Below are 15,056 nucleotides of genomic sequence, written 5' to 3'. Positions count from 1 at the left end.
CTACTTGAGCCTACTAAACACTAGCTCATATGTTTTGACTCAAAAATGAGGTTTATAAATGTGCTGATTCTTCCTTCCACACCTTTAAAAATAGGTACAAATATACTTTCTGGTGGTGGAATTTAGATATACTGAGTAAACTCTATTCTCCATGAATAACTATATAATTTACTTAACTTCTAACACCATTTTGTATGACTAGACCAAGGCAATTCTTATATATTTACAAGAAACTAAACCATTTTGTTTTCACAACAGATGGCCTCAGAGCATCTAGCTAAGCAGTCCAATGATCTGTCACCTGATTTTCTTGGAAGAAGTGCATTTATGGAAGCAAATGTACCTGATCTGTATATGCTTCAGTAGCTCTTTATTGATGCCAAAATAAATCTTGACCAACAAATTAGCATTGATCCAAAGTACTCCACTTTTGCTTTATTAAAAAGATGGAACTAAATCATGCACTTTACTGATTTGTTTTTAATAAAACATAAGTTTTCTTGCTACTATGAAGACTTCCAGTGCCATCAGTTCTGAGGGTAAATAGCAGAGGGTTGCAATTTCAAAGTGGCTTCTGAGCTGCCCAACTCCAAAGAATCCCATTGCAGGCTGGTAGATTTAAAACTGATGCTTTGGCCCTCCACTGGCAATTTGTAATAGGTCATACAGGGCATGTTTGTGTAACTTACTTGGAGCCACCTAGTGTACTACTTTTAAACCAAATTTGCGATGTTTATTTCCTTCTATAAAAAGGAGTCGATTGAACAAGATGACTTCCCTTCTTCTGTAATGATGGCGATCGATAACTAACTGGTCTGACAAGTGGCTGATTACATATTTTACAATAATCTCTTAGGATATCTGTGATGATAACTGTTTTTCCTTTTAGGTAACACTATCCGAGAAGACTACAGGTTTCATCACACTTTCAGCAGTGAAATACAAAACTTCTTAAAAGCATCACCAGGACAGCTAGTTATGTTGCAACCTGAGAAATTTAATTCTCCATATGAGCCCAAAATGCAAATTTTGACTATCAAGGTATGTGTTTCTCTTTGATTCTCTGCTCCTCAAAAAGCTGCTGGCTTTGTCCCATCCACACTTGCTTCTAATTCTAGATATTAGTTTCATAATGCTCCAAGCTAGCTCCATCCTCCCCATGCATGTCAACTTCATCGTTCTACAGGACTTTTGACTTTGAGCTCCTATTGCCGCCTCTGACGAGAAAAAATGTGATTTTCTGTTGTCTTTAAATCAGGTTCTCAAGACTAAATACTGCCTTCACGCTTTCACATTTATTGTGAAACCCAAAACTGTATTCCATTTTCCAAGAATTTTAGTTGAAATATTAATCTTGTATTGTTGCCTTATGGATTGACTTGCATTTATGGAACTTGATCCTCAGTTTATTGTTGCAGGACACATTATCTCATTCTGATGTGGCAGATTTCATTACAAATAATGCTGTGCCTTTGGTTGGGCATCGTAAGCAAAGCAATGATGCAAAACGATACAGCAAGCGTCCATTGGTGGTGGTATACTATGGTGTAGACTTCAGTTTTGATTATCGTGTGGGTGAGTATAGTGCACAGCATTTTGAAACAAATCTGAGTAAGTTTTTGGCTCTTTTCAATATTGGGCATTGTTTCAAATAGTATCAAAATGCTTACAATGGCAATCATATGACCTGGGTTCATACCACAGTTTGTCTTTGGCTCTCCTGGATAAAGAAGAGAACTGACTGGTGCTGCTCCCAGTCACCTCTAGTGAAAATGCATACTTCAATGTTGGATGAAAACTTTATTGAGCTCTCCTTTGACCCATAAAGCCAGATAGTCCACCATGTCTAGATGGTTGTATGAAGAATAGCTGCTGGAGCTGTGGCACACCATGGTATAGAATCGTTACAGCATAGAAGGCAGCCATTGGACTCATGGTGTTGGTGCTGGCTTTCCTAAGGAGCAATTTGTGTATTGTGGCACCCCCGCCCCCCAACCTCCCTTCACATTCCTCCCTTTCAGATAGTTTAAAAATTCAGAAAATGTAGAAACATTTACAGTGCATAAGGCAGCTAACATAAAGGGGAATATATAAGGTGGAGTCAGGCCGATTAGGGATGTGAAAAGGAATTTACACGTGGACGAAGGGGCCATGACTGAGGTGTTAAATGAATACTTTGCATCCGTCTTTACCAAGGAGGTAGATGCTACCCAGGCCATGGTGACAGGCGAGGAAACTCTGTCACTAGAAGGATTCAAACTTGATAAGGAGGAAGTGTTGGGTAGACTGATGGTACTTAAAGTTGACAAGGCACCGGGACTGGACGAGATGCATCCAAGGATATTGAAGGAAGTAAGAGTAGAAATTGCAGCGCGCTCAATGCTCATTTGGAGAGGCGGTGCAGACATGATGGGCTGAATGGCTATAATTTTTCAGTCTTCCTAGACTCGGGGGAGGTGCCAGAGGACTGGAGAATTGGAAACATTACTCCCTTGTTAGCAGAAATTACAGACCAGTCAGTTTAGCTTCAGTGGTGGGCAAGATCCTAGAAACGATTATTCGGGATAGAATTAGTAGTCACATGGGGAAATGAGTTGATAAGGAAGAGCCAGCATGGATTTCTAAAGGGGAAATCGGGTTTAACCAACTTGCTGGAGTTTTTTTGAACAGGTAACAAGGTCAATGAGGGTAATGCTGTTGATGTGGTGTACATGGACTTTCAAAAGGCATTTGATACAGTGTTGTACAACAGACTTCAGAAAAGTTATTGCTCATGGAATAGGAGGGACAGTACCAATGTAGAAACAAAATTGGCTGAAAAACAGGAAGTGGAGAGTAATGATCAAGGATATTTTTCGGCTGGAGGAAGGTTTGTAGTGGAGTTCCCCAGGGGTCAGTATTGGGAACGTTGCTTTTCCTGATATATATTAATGTTCTAGATCTAGGTGTGCAAGGGGCAATTTCAAAGTTTGTGGATGATACAAAACTTGTGTTGTAAACTGAGAGGAAGACCGTGTAGAACTTCAAAAAGACATAGATAAGTTGGTGGAGTGGGCAGATAGATGGCAGATGAAGTTCAATGCGGGGAAGTGTGAGGTGATGCATTTTGGTAGGAAGAACATTGGCAGACAATGTAAAATAAGGGGTGAAATTTTGAAGAGGGTACAGGAGCAGAAAGACCTGGGTGTATATGTGCATAGCTCATTGAAGGTGGCAGGATAGGTGGAGAGAGCAGTTAATAAAGCATATAGTATCCTGGATTTTATTAATAGGGGCATAGACTGCAACAGCAAGGAGGTTATGCTGAATTTATATAAGACACCCGTTAGACCTCAACAGGAGTATTGTATACAGTTCTGGACGTCACATTAGGAAGGATGTGAGCAGATTGGAGAGAGTGCAGAAGAGGTTTATGAGAATGGTTCCAGGGATAAGAAGCTTCAGTTACGAAGATAGATTGGAGAGATTGGGACTGTTATCCTTAGAGAGAAGACAGCTAAGAGGAGATTTGTTAGAGATTCTCAAAATCACAAGGGGGCTAGACAGATTAGATGGGGAGAAGCTGTTCCCAGTGGGGAAAGAAAAGAATCAAGAATGAGAGCACAGATTTAAAGTGATTTGCAAAAGAATCGAATGTGACGTGAGAAAAAAACTTCTTCACATGAGTGGTTCGGGTCTGGAATGCACTGCTTGGAAGTGTGGTGGAGGCAGGCTCACTCAAGGCATTCAAGGAGGCATTAGATGATTATTTGAATAGAAAGAGTGTGCAGGGATATGGAGGAAAGGCAGGGCAATGGCAGTAGATCATAATGCTCTTTTGGAGACCCAGTGCAGACACAATGGGCCGAATGGCCTCCTGTACTGTTAAAATTCTGTGATTCTCAACCTATCTGCTGCCTTTGTCTATTAGTTTATTCTTCTCCACTGTTCTTAGCATAAAGCTACATTCTTGTGATTCTATTACTGTCTCACTTAAAGTTTTAAATGGTGAGCCAGTTACTAAAAGAAAATGCTGTAAAGATAGTTGTCATAGGCTGAGTAAGATGGTGCAGAACTTTGATTTTCTTAACACAGACTGGCAGCATGGAATGAAATTCAGTCTATCAACACTGCTTTTTATTCCATCTGTGATATTGACTGTTTCCTTCTATTTTGTTCCTTCCAGCACCTCTGATAGATATGTAAAGGTCTTCCTTAATTCCAGTGCTTCATGTAGATGCACTCCCTACCCAAGTCCTCGCATTCCACCTGTTCTTGTCCTATGCAACTCCTTCTCCTGCTCCCTCTTTCTCCAGGCTTTATTTCCTCAAGTGCATTCATGTGAAAAACACTCCTCGATTGTTTTCATCAAAAAAAAGTGGTTGCTGCAATTGTTTTTTGGGAGTGTCACACATGACAACTTTTCCACATTAAATGGAATTTACTCAACATTAAACATTTTGTACTTAAGTTAATTCTTGAATGTTGCTTGTACTTTCAGCTACACAGTATTGGCGGAAGAAAGTATTGGAGGTAGCGAAGGATTTCCCTGAATATACTTTTGCAATTGCTGATGAAGAGGATTATTCGTCAGAACTAAATAGCCTGGGTCTGGCAGACAGTGGTGAAGAAGTGAATGTGGCAATTCTGGATGTAGCTGGCAAGAAATATGCAATGGAACCAGAAGAATTTGATTCTGATACGCTGAGAGAATTTGTAATGGCATTTAAGAAAGGTACAATATCTTAAATCATATCCAGAGTATGGAGTGTAATGCGATAAGAGTGCTAACTTGGGAATTTGACACAGCTTGGAATTCCTCTAAGTTTTTCTTGAGCTATAATTTAGATATTAGCAGTCAGATTCTGACTTAGAATTTTAAAACTACAAGCTGGTTAAAAAGCCTAGTTAACCGAAGTTGCCTGGCAATAATAGTTATCTATCAACTAAGTGTTTAGCTGTTAATGACTGCAGCAGAAAGCTGATTTAGCAGTTGCAGTGAGCCATCAGCTCTCTAAAAGTAGGCAGGTTTTGCTATCACAATGTAGGAGCAGTGTGACGAGACCAGAGTGCGGCAAGGTCCGAGTGTTAACATGGGAAGGTGGTAATCCTTCTGGTAAATTTTCTCAAGCTATAATTCAGATTAGCAGAAAGAGGTTCTCCTTGAGCAACCAAGAACTAAATTTAAAAAGCAGAACCACAAAGATGGTAATCTCTGCATTACTACCTGAGGATCTTTCAGGAATCACTGGAGTCAAGGAGGGTCCCAGAGGACTGGAAAATCGCTAATGTAACCCCCCTGTTTAAGAAAGGAGTGAGGCAAAAAACGGGAAATTACAGGCCGATTAGCCTGACCTTGGTCGTTGGTAAGATTTTAGAGTCCATTATTAAGGATGAGATTTCAGAATACTTGCAAGTGCATGGTAAAATCGGGCAAAGTCAGCATGGTTTCATCAAGGGGAGGTCATGCCTGACAAATCTGTTAGAATTCTTTGAGGAGGTAACAAGTAGGTTAGACAAAGGAGAGCCAATGGATGTTATCTACTTGGACTTCCAGAAGGCCTTTGACAAGGTGCCGCACAGGAGGCTGCTCAGTAAGATAAGAGCCCTTGGTGTTAGAGGCAAGGTACTAACATGGATAGAAGATTGGCTGTCTGGCAGGAGGCAGAGTGTGGGGATAAGGGGGTCCTTCTCAGGATGGCGGCCGATGACTAGTGGAGTTCCGCAGGGGTCAGTGTTGGGACCACAACTTTTCACTTTATACATTAATGATCTAGATGAAGGAACTGAGGGCATCCTGGCTAAGTTTGCAGATGATACAAAGATAGGTGGAGGGACAGGTAGTATTGAGGAGGCGGGGAGGCTGCAGAAGGATTTGGACAGGTTAGGAGAATGGGGAAAGAAGGAATGCAACGTGGGGAAGTGTGAGGTCATGCACTTTGTTAGGAAGAAGAGAGGCATAGACTATTTTCTAAATGGGGAGAGAATCTGGAGTGCAAAGGGACTTGGGAGTACTAGTCCAGGATTCTCTTAAGGTTAACTTGCAGGTTGACACGGTAGTTAGGAAGGCAAATTCAATGTTGGCATTTATTTCGAGAGGACTAGAATATAAAAGCAGGGATGTGCTGCTGAGGCTTTATAAGGCTCTGGTCAGACCACATTTAGAATATTGTGAGCAATTTTGGGCCCCGTATCTCAGGAAGGATGTTCTGGCCCTGGAGAGGGTCCAGAGGAGGTTCACGAGAATGATCCCAGGAATGAAAGGCTTAACATATGAGGAACGTTTGAGGACTCTGGGTCTATACTTGATGGAGTTTAGAAGGATGAGGGGGGATCTGATTGAAACTTACAGAATACTGAAAGGCCTGGATAGAGTGGACGTGGGGAAGATGTTTCCATTAGTAGGAGAGACTAGGACCCGAGGGCACAGCCTCAGAGTAAAGGGAAGACCTTTTAGAACAGAGATGAGGAGAAACTTCTTTAGCCAGAGAGTGGTGAATCTATGGAATTCATTGCCACAGAAGGCTGTGGAGGCCAGGTCATTGAGTGTATTTAAGACCAGGATAGATAGGTTCTTGATTGGTAAGGGGATCAAAGGTTACGGGGAGAAGGTGGGAGAATGGGGTTGAGAAACTTATCAGCCATGATTGAATGGCAGAGCAGACTCGATGGGCCGAATGGCCTAATTTCTGCTCCTATATCTTATGGTCTTATGGCCGCATACAAATTGACACGGTAAACAAGACCAGAGAGTTGAATGCGTGGCTCAAAGATTGCTGTGGGAGAAATAGATTGATTCATGCGGCAGTGACACCGGTACTGGAGAAAGAGGGAGCTGTACCATTGGGACGGCCTTCACCTGAACTGTGCTGGGACCAGTGTACTAGCAAACCGAATAACTAGGGCTGTAGAGAGGACATTAAATTAAATGGGTGGGATGTGGTGTTTACATGAAGGGAAAGTTGAAGAGAAGGGAAAGGACCAAAGGAAAAGTGCAGGGTCACGATACTGATAATGATAACCAGTGTGACAAGAAGGGACATAAACCAACAAATAAAGTTAGTGTAGGGAAAAATGGTAAAAAGATAGTCTTAATTCCATCTGAATGCACACAGCGGTCGAAACAAGATTGGTGAATTGATAGTACAAATAGAAATAAATGAGTATGATATGATAGACATTACAGAGACATGGTTGCAAAGTGACCATGGCTGAGACCTGAATATTCAAGTATATTCGGTATTTTGGAATGACAGGTTGAAAGGAAAAGGAGGTGGAGGTGGCTCTGTATAAATCAAGAAATCATACGAGACTTGAGAAAGATGCTGCAATAATCATGGGTAATTTTCATCTTTTTGGACAAATTGGCAAAGGTAGCATGGAGGATGAGTTCATAGATTGTATTTGGGACTGTGGGACAGTTTCTTAGAAATATAAGTTCTGAAACTAGCCAGGGAACAGGCCAGTTTAGACCTGGTTATGTGTAATGAATCAGGATGAATTAATGACCTCAAAGGATCCTCCAGGTAGAATTTCACATTTAATTTGAGGGTGAGAAATGTGCGTCTGTATTGCCTTAACCCTCGTGGTTGCCTTTATTGAGGACAGAGTTGGCTAAATTGGAATGGGATAATGCCTTAAAAGGCAAAACTGTAGAGAAACAAGTGACAGACATTTAAGGAGGCATTTCATAATTCCCAATAAATTAAATTCCTTTGAGGGGACAAAAAGACACTCCAAGAGCAATGCAACATCCGTGACTAACTAAGGATGGTATCAAATTGAATGATATCAAATTGAAAGAAAAGACTTGGAACACTGAAGATTAGTGGTAGCCCCAGAAGAGTGAGAATTTTAGAAACTTGCAAAGGATAACTAAAAAAATTAATGGGAGACATTGGCATATGAGAGAAAACTAGGAAGAAATATAAAAACAGACAGTAAAAGCTTCAAGTATATAAACAAAGTGAGTAGCTAAAGTTAAGTGTTCCTCCCTAAGAGGCTGAGGCTGGGATATTAATGGGAAACCAGGGAATGGCAGAGGCTTTGAACAAGTATTTTGTATCTGTCTTCACGACAGAAGGCAAAGAAAACATTGCAAGAATAGTAGAAAAACAAGATACAGAAGGGAGGGAGGAACTTAAAGCAATCACAATCACTAGAGGAAAATGTACTAGGAAAACTAATGGCACTGAAAGTTGGCAAGTCCTCCTGGACCTGATAGCCTGCATCCAAGGTTCTTAAAGCAAGTGCTGCAGTTAGTGGATGTATTGATGCTCCAAAATCCCCTAGTTCTAAGAAGGTCCCAGCAGACTGGAAAACTGCAAACGTAACATCTTTGTTCAAGAAAGGAGATAGACAGAAATAAGAAAATGATAGGTCTGTTAGCCCAACATCTGTCATCTGGAAAATGCTAGAATCTATTTTTAAGGAGCTACTAGGACATTTAAAAAATCATCATACAATCAGACCGTCAACATGGTTTTGTGAAAGGGAAATCATGTTTGTCAAATGAATTGACATTCTGAGGGTGTAACAAGCAGGGTGGGTGAAGGGGAACCAATAGATGCTGCACATTTCGATTTCCAAATGGCATTCAATAAGGTGCTGCATAAACAGTCACTGCACAAGATAAGAGCTCATGGTATTGAGGGTAATATATTAGCATGGATAGAGGATTGTCTTAACAGAAAACAGAGATAAATGGGTCATTTTCAGATTGGCAAACTGTAACAAGTGGAGTGCCACAGGGATCAGTGCTGGACCTCAAGTATTTACAATCAATATTAATTACTTGAATGAAGGGACAGACTGTATTGTAGCTAAACTTGCTGATAAAGATAAATGGAAAGTTGTGAAGAGGTTACAAAGAATTCGCAAAGGGATATAAATCAGTTGAGTGGGCAAAAAATTGGCAGATTGTAAGATCATAAGAAATAGGAACAGGAATAGCCCATTCAATCCCTAAAGCCTGCTCTACTATTCAATAAGATCACGGCTGATCTGATTGTAGCCTCAACTTCACTTTCCTGCCTGTTTCCCCCAAACCATCAACTCCCTTGTCGATCAAAAATCTGTCTAACTCAGCCTTGAATATATTCAATAACCCGGCCTGCACTGTTCTCTCTGGAAGAAATCCCCAAATAATAACATCCCTCAGAAGAAATTCCTCCTCATCTTAGTCTTAAGTCGGAGATCCCTTATTTTCAAACTGTGCCCCCAAGTTATCTATTTCCCCACAAGAGGAAACATCATCTCAGCATCAACCCTGTCAAGTCATTTCAAAATCTTATGTTTCAATAAGATCACCTCTCATTCTTCTAATGAGTTTAGGCCCAACTTATGCTTTCCCCATAAGACAACCATTTTATTCCTGGAATCAGACTAGTGAACCTTCTCTGAACTGCTTCCAATACAAATATGTCCTTCCTAAAATGAGAGCAAAACTGTGCAAAACGCCCTAGGTCCAAAGTACTCTAGGTCACCAATGTCCTGTACAGTTACAGCAAGACTTCCCTACTTTTATACTCCATTCCCCCTTGCAATAAAGGCCACCATTCCATTTGCCTTCCTGATTACTTGCTGTACTACATGATCACTTTGTAATTCATGTACAAGACACCCAGATCCCTCTATTTCAGAATTCTGCAGTCTGTCCATTTAAATAATATTCTGTTTATAACTGTTAGGCGTCCATCCTTGCTGACCGTTGTGGGCTCTGATTTTCCCCCACTCCATATGCCTCAAGTGTAAAATTCATAACTTTTTAATTCCCCTCCGACAATCTTTTCCAATGCTCATCCCTTAACTCTCCATATAAGAACATAAACAGTAGCAGAAGTAGACTGTATGACCCTTCAAGCCTGTTCCAGCATTCAATAGGATCATGGCTGATCTTTGGCTTCAACTCCACTTTTCCTGACCCTTTCCTTTAACCCTTGATTCCCTGAGACGAAAAATTTGTCTATCTCCACCTTGAACATACTCAATGATGGAACATCAATTCTGTGGGGCAGACAATTCCAAAAATTTCCAACCCTTTGAGTAAAGAAATTTACCCTCATTACAGTCCTAAATGATTGACCCTTTTATCCTGAGACTGTACTCCTGTTCTAGATTCCCCAGCCTGTTGAAACAACCTCTGTAACCTGTCAAACCATTTCAGAATCTTGTATGTTTCAATGAGATCACCTCTTGTTCTTCTAACTGGATAATATAGACCCAATTTACTCACCCTTTCATCATAGGACAACCTTCTTTTCCCAGGGACCAATCCAGTAAACATTCAGTTTACTGCCTTATGTGCGAGTATTTCCTTCCTTAAATATGGAGACCAAAACTGCATACAGTATTCCAGATGTGATCTCTCTCGAGCTTTGTGCAATTGTAGTGAGACTACTTTATTCTTGTACTCAATCCCCTTGCAATAAATACCTACATGCCATTATCTTCCTAATTGCTTGCTGTACCTGCATGCTGTGTTCCTTGTACGACTACTCAAGTCTTTCTGGAGATTAACGTTTACAAGGGTTGCACATTTTTTTTAAAAATCTGCTTTTCTGTTCTTGCTACTAAAGTTACCTTACACTTGCCCGCATTATACTCCATCTGCCTTGTTGCCCATTCACGTAACTTGTCTATATCTCTTTGTGTCCTCCTCGCAGCTAGCTTTATATTGTCAGCAAACCAATATGTTATACTCTGTCTCTGCGTCTAAGTCATTAATATATATTGTAAACAGCTGAGGCTCCAGCACTGATCCTTGTGGCACTTCTAGTTATAGCCTGCCAGCTAACTTGAAAATGCACCTTTTATCCCTACTCTGCTTGCTGTCTATTAATCAATCCTCTCTCCAAGCTAATATATTATCCCCAACTCCATGAGCCCCTTAGCTTACATGTAAGCTTTTGTGTAGCATCTTATCAAATGCCTTTTGAAAATCCAAGTGTCCTACATCTGCTGGTTCCCCTTATCTACCCTATTGGTTGCATCCTCAAAAAAACTAATCCGTCAAACATAATTTCTCTTTTGTAAAACCATGTTGACTTCGTCTGATCGTGTTATAATTTTCAAAGTGCTTTAAGACTTCCTTTAATAGTAGATTCCAGCTTTTTCCCTGCAGTTGATGTCAGGCTAACTGGCCTGTAATCCCTGTTTTCTTTCACCCTCATTTCTTGACTAGTGGTATTACATTGCTAACTTCTAATCTTGGACAGTTCTAAAATCTGGGAAAATTTGGAAAATCATAACCAATACATTACTATATTTCCAACCATTTCTTTTAGAACCCTAGGATGTAGGCCATCACATCTTGGAATTTGTTGGCTTTTAGTTCCTAAAGTTTCTCCAGTGCTTTTTTTCTGCTGATATTAATTATCTTAATTTCCTCACTTCTGTTGTCTCTGACTTTTGTGCATCTTTATTTCCCTTCACAGCTAGTATGGGTTATCATGCACTCTAGAATTCCTCCCTAAGCTTCTGTCTTTCATCTTCCTTTTAAGCAGGGTTTTAACCTCGTTCAAGCTTTTTGTCACTCCCGAATATCACCTGTCTTTACTTGCCCCTTTGAAGCACCTTAGATTTTTTTTGTTTAAGGTGCCATATAAATGCTTAATAGCTAGTGTTCTGAATTGATTTATTTTCTTCATAAATGTTATGTATTCACAAATACCTTTTTTCAACAGGTAAATTGAAGCCTATTGTCAAGTCACAACCAGTCCCGAAGAGTAACAAAGGACCAGTAAAAGTGGTGGTGGGCAAGACCTTTGCTGAAATAGTTATGGACAAAAAGAAAGATGTCTTAATAGAATTTTATGCACCTTGGTGTGGCCATTGCAAAAAACTGGAGCCTGTATATTTGGAACTCGGTAAAAAGTACAAAAATGAAGAGAATCTAATCATTGCAAAGATGGATGCAACAGCAAATGATGTACCAAATGAGAAATACAAAACTGAAGGATTCCCTACCATTTACTTTGCTCCAAGTAATAATAAAGACAATCCTATTCAATATGACAAGAGTGAGCGAGACCTTGACTCTTTGAGCAAATTTGTGGAAGAACATGCAACCAAGCTATCAAGAAGCAAAGATGAACTATAAAGATTCTTTACTTTATTCAGTTATAGGGGACCTTCGAAACTTCCAGCCATGCAGTTTGGATTTAAGGTGAAATGACCAGTTTCAAAACCTTAATTCCTAAAAAAATCACTGGAAATAAGAGATTAGACTTCTGCCAGAGAAGTTTTGTATCTACCTGTGTAATCGAGGTATTTACCTAGAATGTGTGAAATCACTATTTTGTGAAGTTTGTATGGTTTGTCATTCAATTTATATTTTGGTTAAAAAAAAACCTTCAAATAAAGACAACCTAAGGAATTAATTGGTGCAGATTTATTTCTCAACTATTTTCTTTCCCCTCTCCATTCTATTAGCTGGATCAGTGGATTGTTATCCTCGGCAACTACTGTCTGTTTCAAGTATAACCTCAGATGAACGGGTTTTGTCCCCCGAACAAAATGACTTAACACTCCTTCCAGAATTGAGTTTCCTATTTCATGTGGTCATTTCATGTTCTAATTATGATTGATGTAATGCTGAAGGGTAGTTACAGGCTGTGTACTTGCACCCATTGGAAGCTGTAGAGATACTTTAAAAGTCTTCAATTCAAACTATTGACAGCAGGTTTGACTTTAAAACCAGATTCCAGAAGCAAAAGCATAGACTATTGTAGACCATTGCGCTGCCACGTTGTGAACAATTTTCCTCGCTACCTTCAGCATGTTTCCAGGCTCGATCTTATGGTCTGACGTTCTCATCATAAGCCTACACCATCTTCATGGGTTGCCACTTTACGTGCATCAAAGCTGTAGCTCCTTGTTTTATATTTGAAATGCTGCAATTGTGCTTATTGCAGGTTCAGGCCTTGCTGTGTCCTGGGTAGTTACAACACGATGAGGCTAAGGTCAGGGCAACTTGGCCCCAATAATTTTTCATTTATAGTGGAATGACTAACAATATAACTGAAACCTATCTTAGTTTTTCAGCAAATTTGACAGGTATTTGGCATCTTGTTTTTTCAAAACAAAGTGCATAAGAAAAAAAGTGCATAAAGTATATTAGCTCCTGCATGTTTTCTAAATCTTTTTCCATTGTGCCATTTCTGTCCCATTGAAAAAATTATCTGTTGCAGTGACTCCACCCCAATTACCTGAGGGTAGGTGCTGCTGTTCTACACTGTGCCACCTGCTTCTGCTCCCAACTTTGGACCATAAGACATAGGAGCAGAAATTAGGCCATTCAGCCCATCGAGTCTGCTCCGCCATTCAATCATGGCTGATAAGTGTCTCAACCCCATTCTCCCCGTAACCTTTGATCCCCTCACCAATCAAGAACCTATCTATCTCGATTTTAAATACACTCAATGACCTGGCCTCCACAGTCTTCTACGGCAATGAATTCCATAGATTCACAGCTCTCTGGCTAAAGAAGTTTCTCCTCATCTCTGTTCCAAAAGGTCTTCCCTTTACTCTGAGGCTGTGCCCTAGGGACCTAGTCTCTCCTACTAATGGAAACATCTTCCCCACGTCCACTCTACCCAGGCCTTTCAGTATTCTGTAAGTTTCAATCATCCCCCCTCTTCCTTCTTAGCTCCATCGAGTATAGACCCAGAGTCCTCAAAAGCCTTTCATTCCTGGGATCATTCTCGTGAACCTCCTCTGGACCCTCTCCAGGGCCAGAACATCCTTCCTGAGATACGGGGCCCAAAATTGCTCACGATATTCTAAATGTGGTCTGACCAGAGCTTTATAAAGCCTCAGCAGCACATCCCTGCTTTTATATTCTAGTCCTCTCAAAATAAATGCCAACATTGCATTTGCCTTCCTAACTACCGACTCAACCTGCAAGTTAACCTTAAGAGAATCCTGGACTAGGACTCCCAAGTCCCTTTGCACTCCAGATTTTTGAATTCTCTCCCCATTTAGAAAATAGTCTATGCCTCTATTCTTCCTACCAAAGTGCATGACCTCACACTTCCCCACGTTGTATTCCATCTGCCACTTCTTTGCCCATTCTCCTAGCCTGTCTAAATCCTTCTGCAGCCTCCCCGCCTCCTCAATACTACCTGTCCCTCCACCTATCTTTGTATCATCTGCAAACTTAGCCAGGATGCCCTCAGTTGCGTCATCTAGATCATTAATGTATAAAATGAAAAGTTGTGGTCCCAACACTGACCCCTGCGGAACTCCACTAGTCACCGGCCGCCATCCTGAGAAGGACCCCCTTATCCCCACTCTCTGCCTCCTGCCAGACAGACAATCTTCTATCCATGCTAGTACTTTGCCTCTAACACCATGGGCTCTTACTGAGCAGCCTCCTGTGCAGCACCTCGTCAAAGGCCTTCTGGAAGTCCAAGTAGATAACATCCATTGGCTCTCCTTTGTCTAACCTATTCGTTACCACCTCAAATAATTCTAACAGATTTGTCAGGCGTGACCTCCCCTTGATGAAACCATGCTGACTTTGCCCTATTTTACCATGCACTTCCAAGTATTCTGAAATCTCATCCTTAACAATGGACTTGAGCCTGTGAGATGGAAAGAAAATAGCTTGAATTTGTATGGCATCTTTCACATCCTCAGGACATCAACACTTTACAGCCAATGAAGCACTTTAAGTGTAGTCACATTACAATGTAGGAATTGTGGTAGTCAATTTGTGCACAGCAAATTCCCTTAAACAGCAATGATCTATTTTGTGGTGTCACTTCAAGGATAAATATTGTCCAGGACACTGCTGATTACTGTGGCTTTTATTCCACCACGATACCATTATCTCTGGCATTGCCAATTGACCTGACCTTGACCCACTTGTCCTCTATCTGCTGCTTTTAGGAACATGAGGTGCAGAAATTGTTTCAGCTTCCAAATGTTATATTGATACTTCATCTCTTTTGACTCCCCCACTTGTCCATCTAAATATCCAATTGTGGATGAGGCTCTCAATCTTCACAAACCAGCTTATCCAAAACTCTGCTTCCCATATCCTATTCTGTACCAGACCCTGCTCTGCAATCACC

At 40.7% G+C, this 15,056-nt stretch overlaps 1 protein-coding gene across 1 annotated transcript in view; it reads left to right on the top strand.

Moving 5' to 3' along the window:
- Positions 1-12,359, top strand: part of pdia4 (protein disulfide isomerase family A, member 4) — a 51,798-nt gene extending 39,439 nt beyond the window's left edge. The window contains exons 7-10 of the mRNA XM_078538606.1: positions 890-1,041; positions 1,419-1,575; positions 4,481-4,714; positions 11,664-12,359. Coding sequence (XP_078394732.1) covers positions 890-1,041; positions 1,419-1,575; positions 4,481-4,714; positions 11,664-12,079 — 959 coding nt within the window. The 3' untranslated portion in view covers positions 12,080-12,359. The remainder of the gene's footprint in view (positions 1-889; positions 1,042-1,418; positions 1,576-4,480; positions 4,715-11,663) is intronic.
- The last annotated feature ends 2,697 nt before the right edge of the window (positions 12,360-15,056 follow it).

The sequence above is a fragment of the Cetorhinus maximus genome, chromosome 3 (genome assembly GCF_964194155.1).
Source record: "Cetorhinus maximus chromosome 3, sCetMax3.hap1.1, whole genome shotgun sequence".
NCBI classification, from domain to species: Eukaryota; Metazoa; Chordata; class Chondrichthyes; order Lamniformes; family Cetorhinidae; genus Cetorhinus; species Cetorhinus maximus.
Note: the sequence above shows the minus strand (reverse complement) of the source record. Positions and strands in the feature narration are given on the sequence as shown.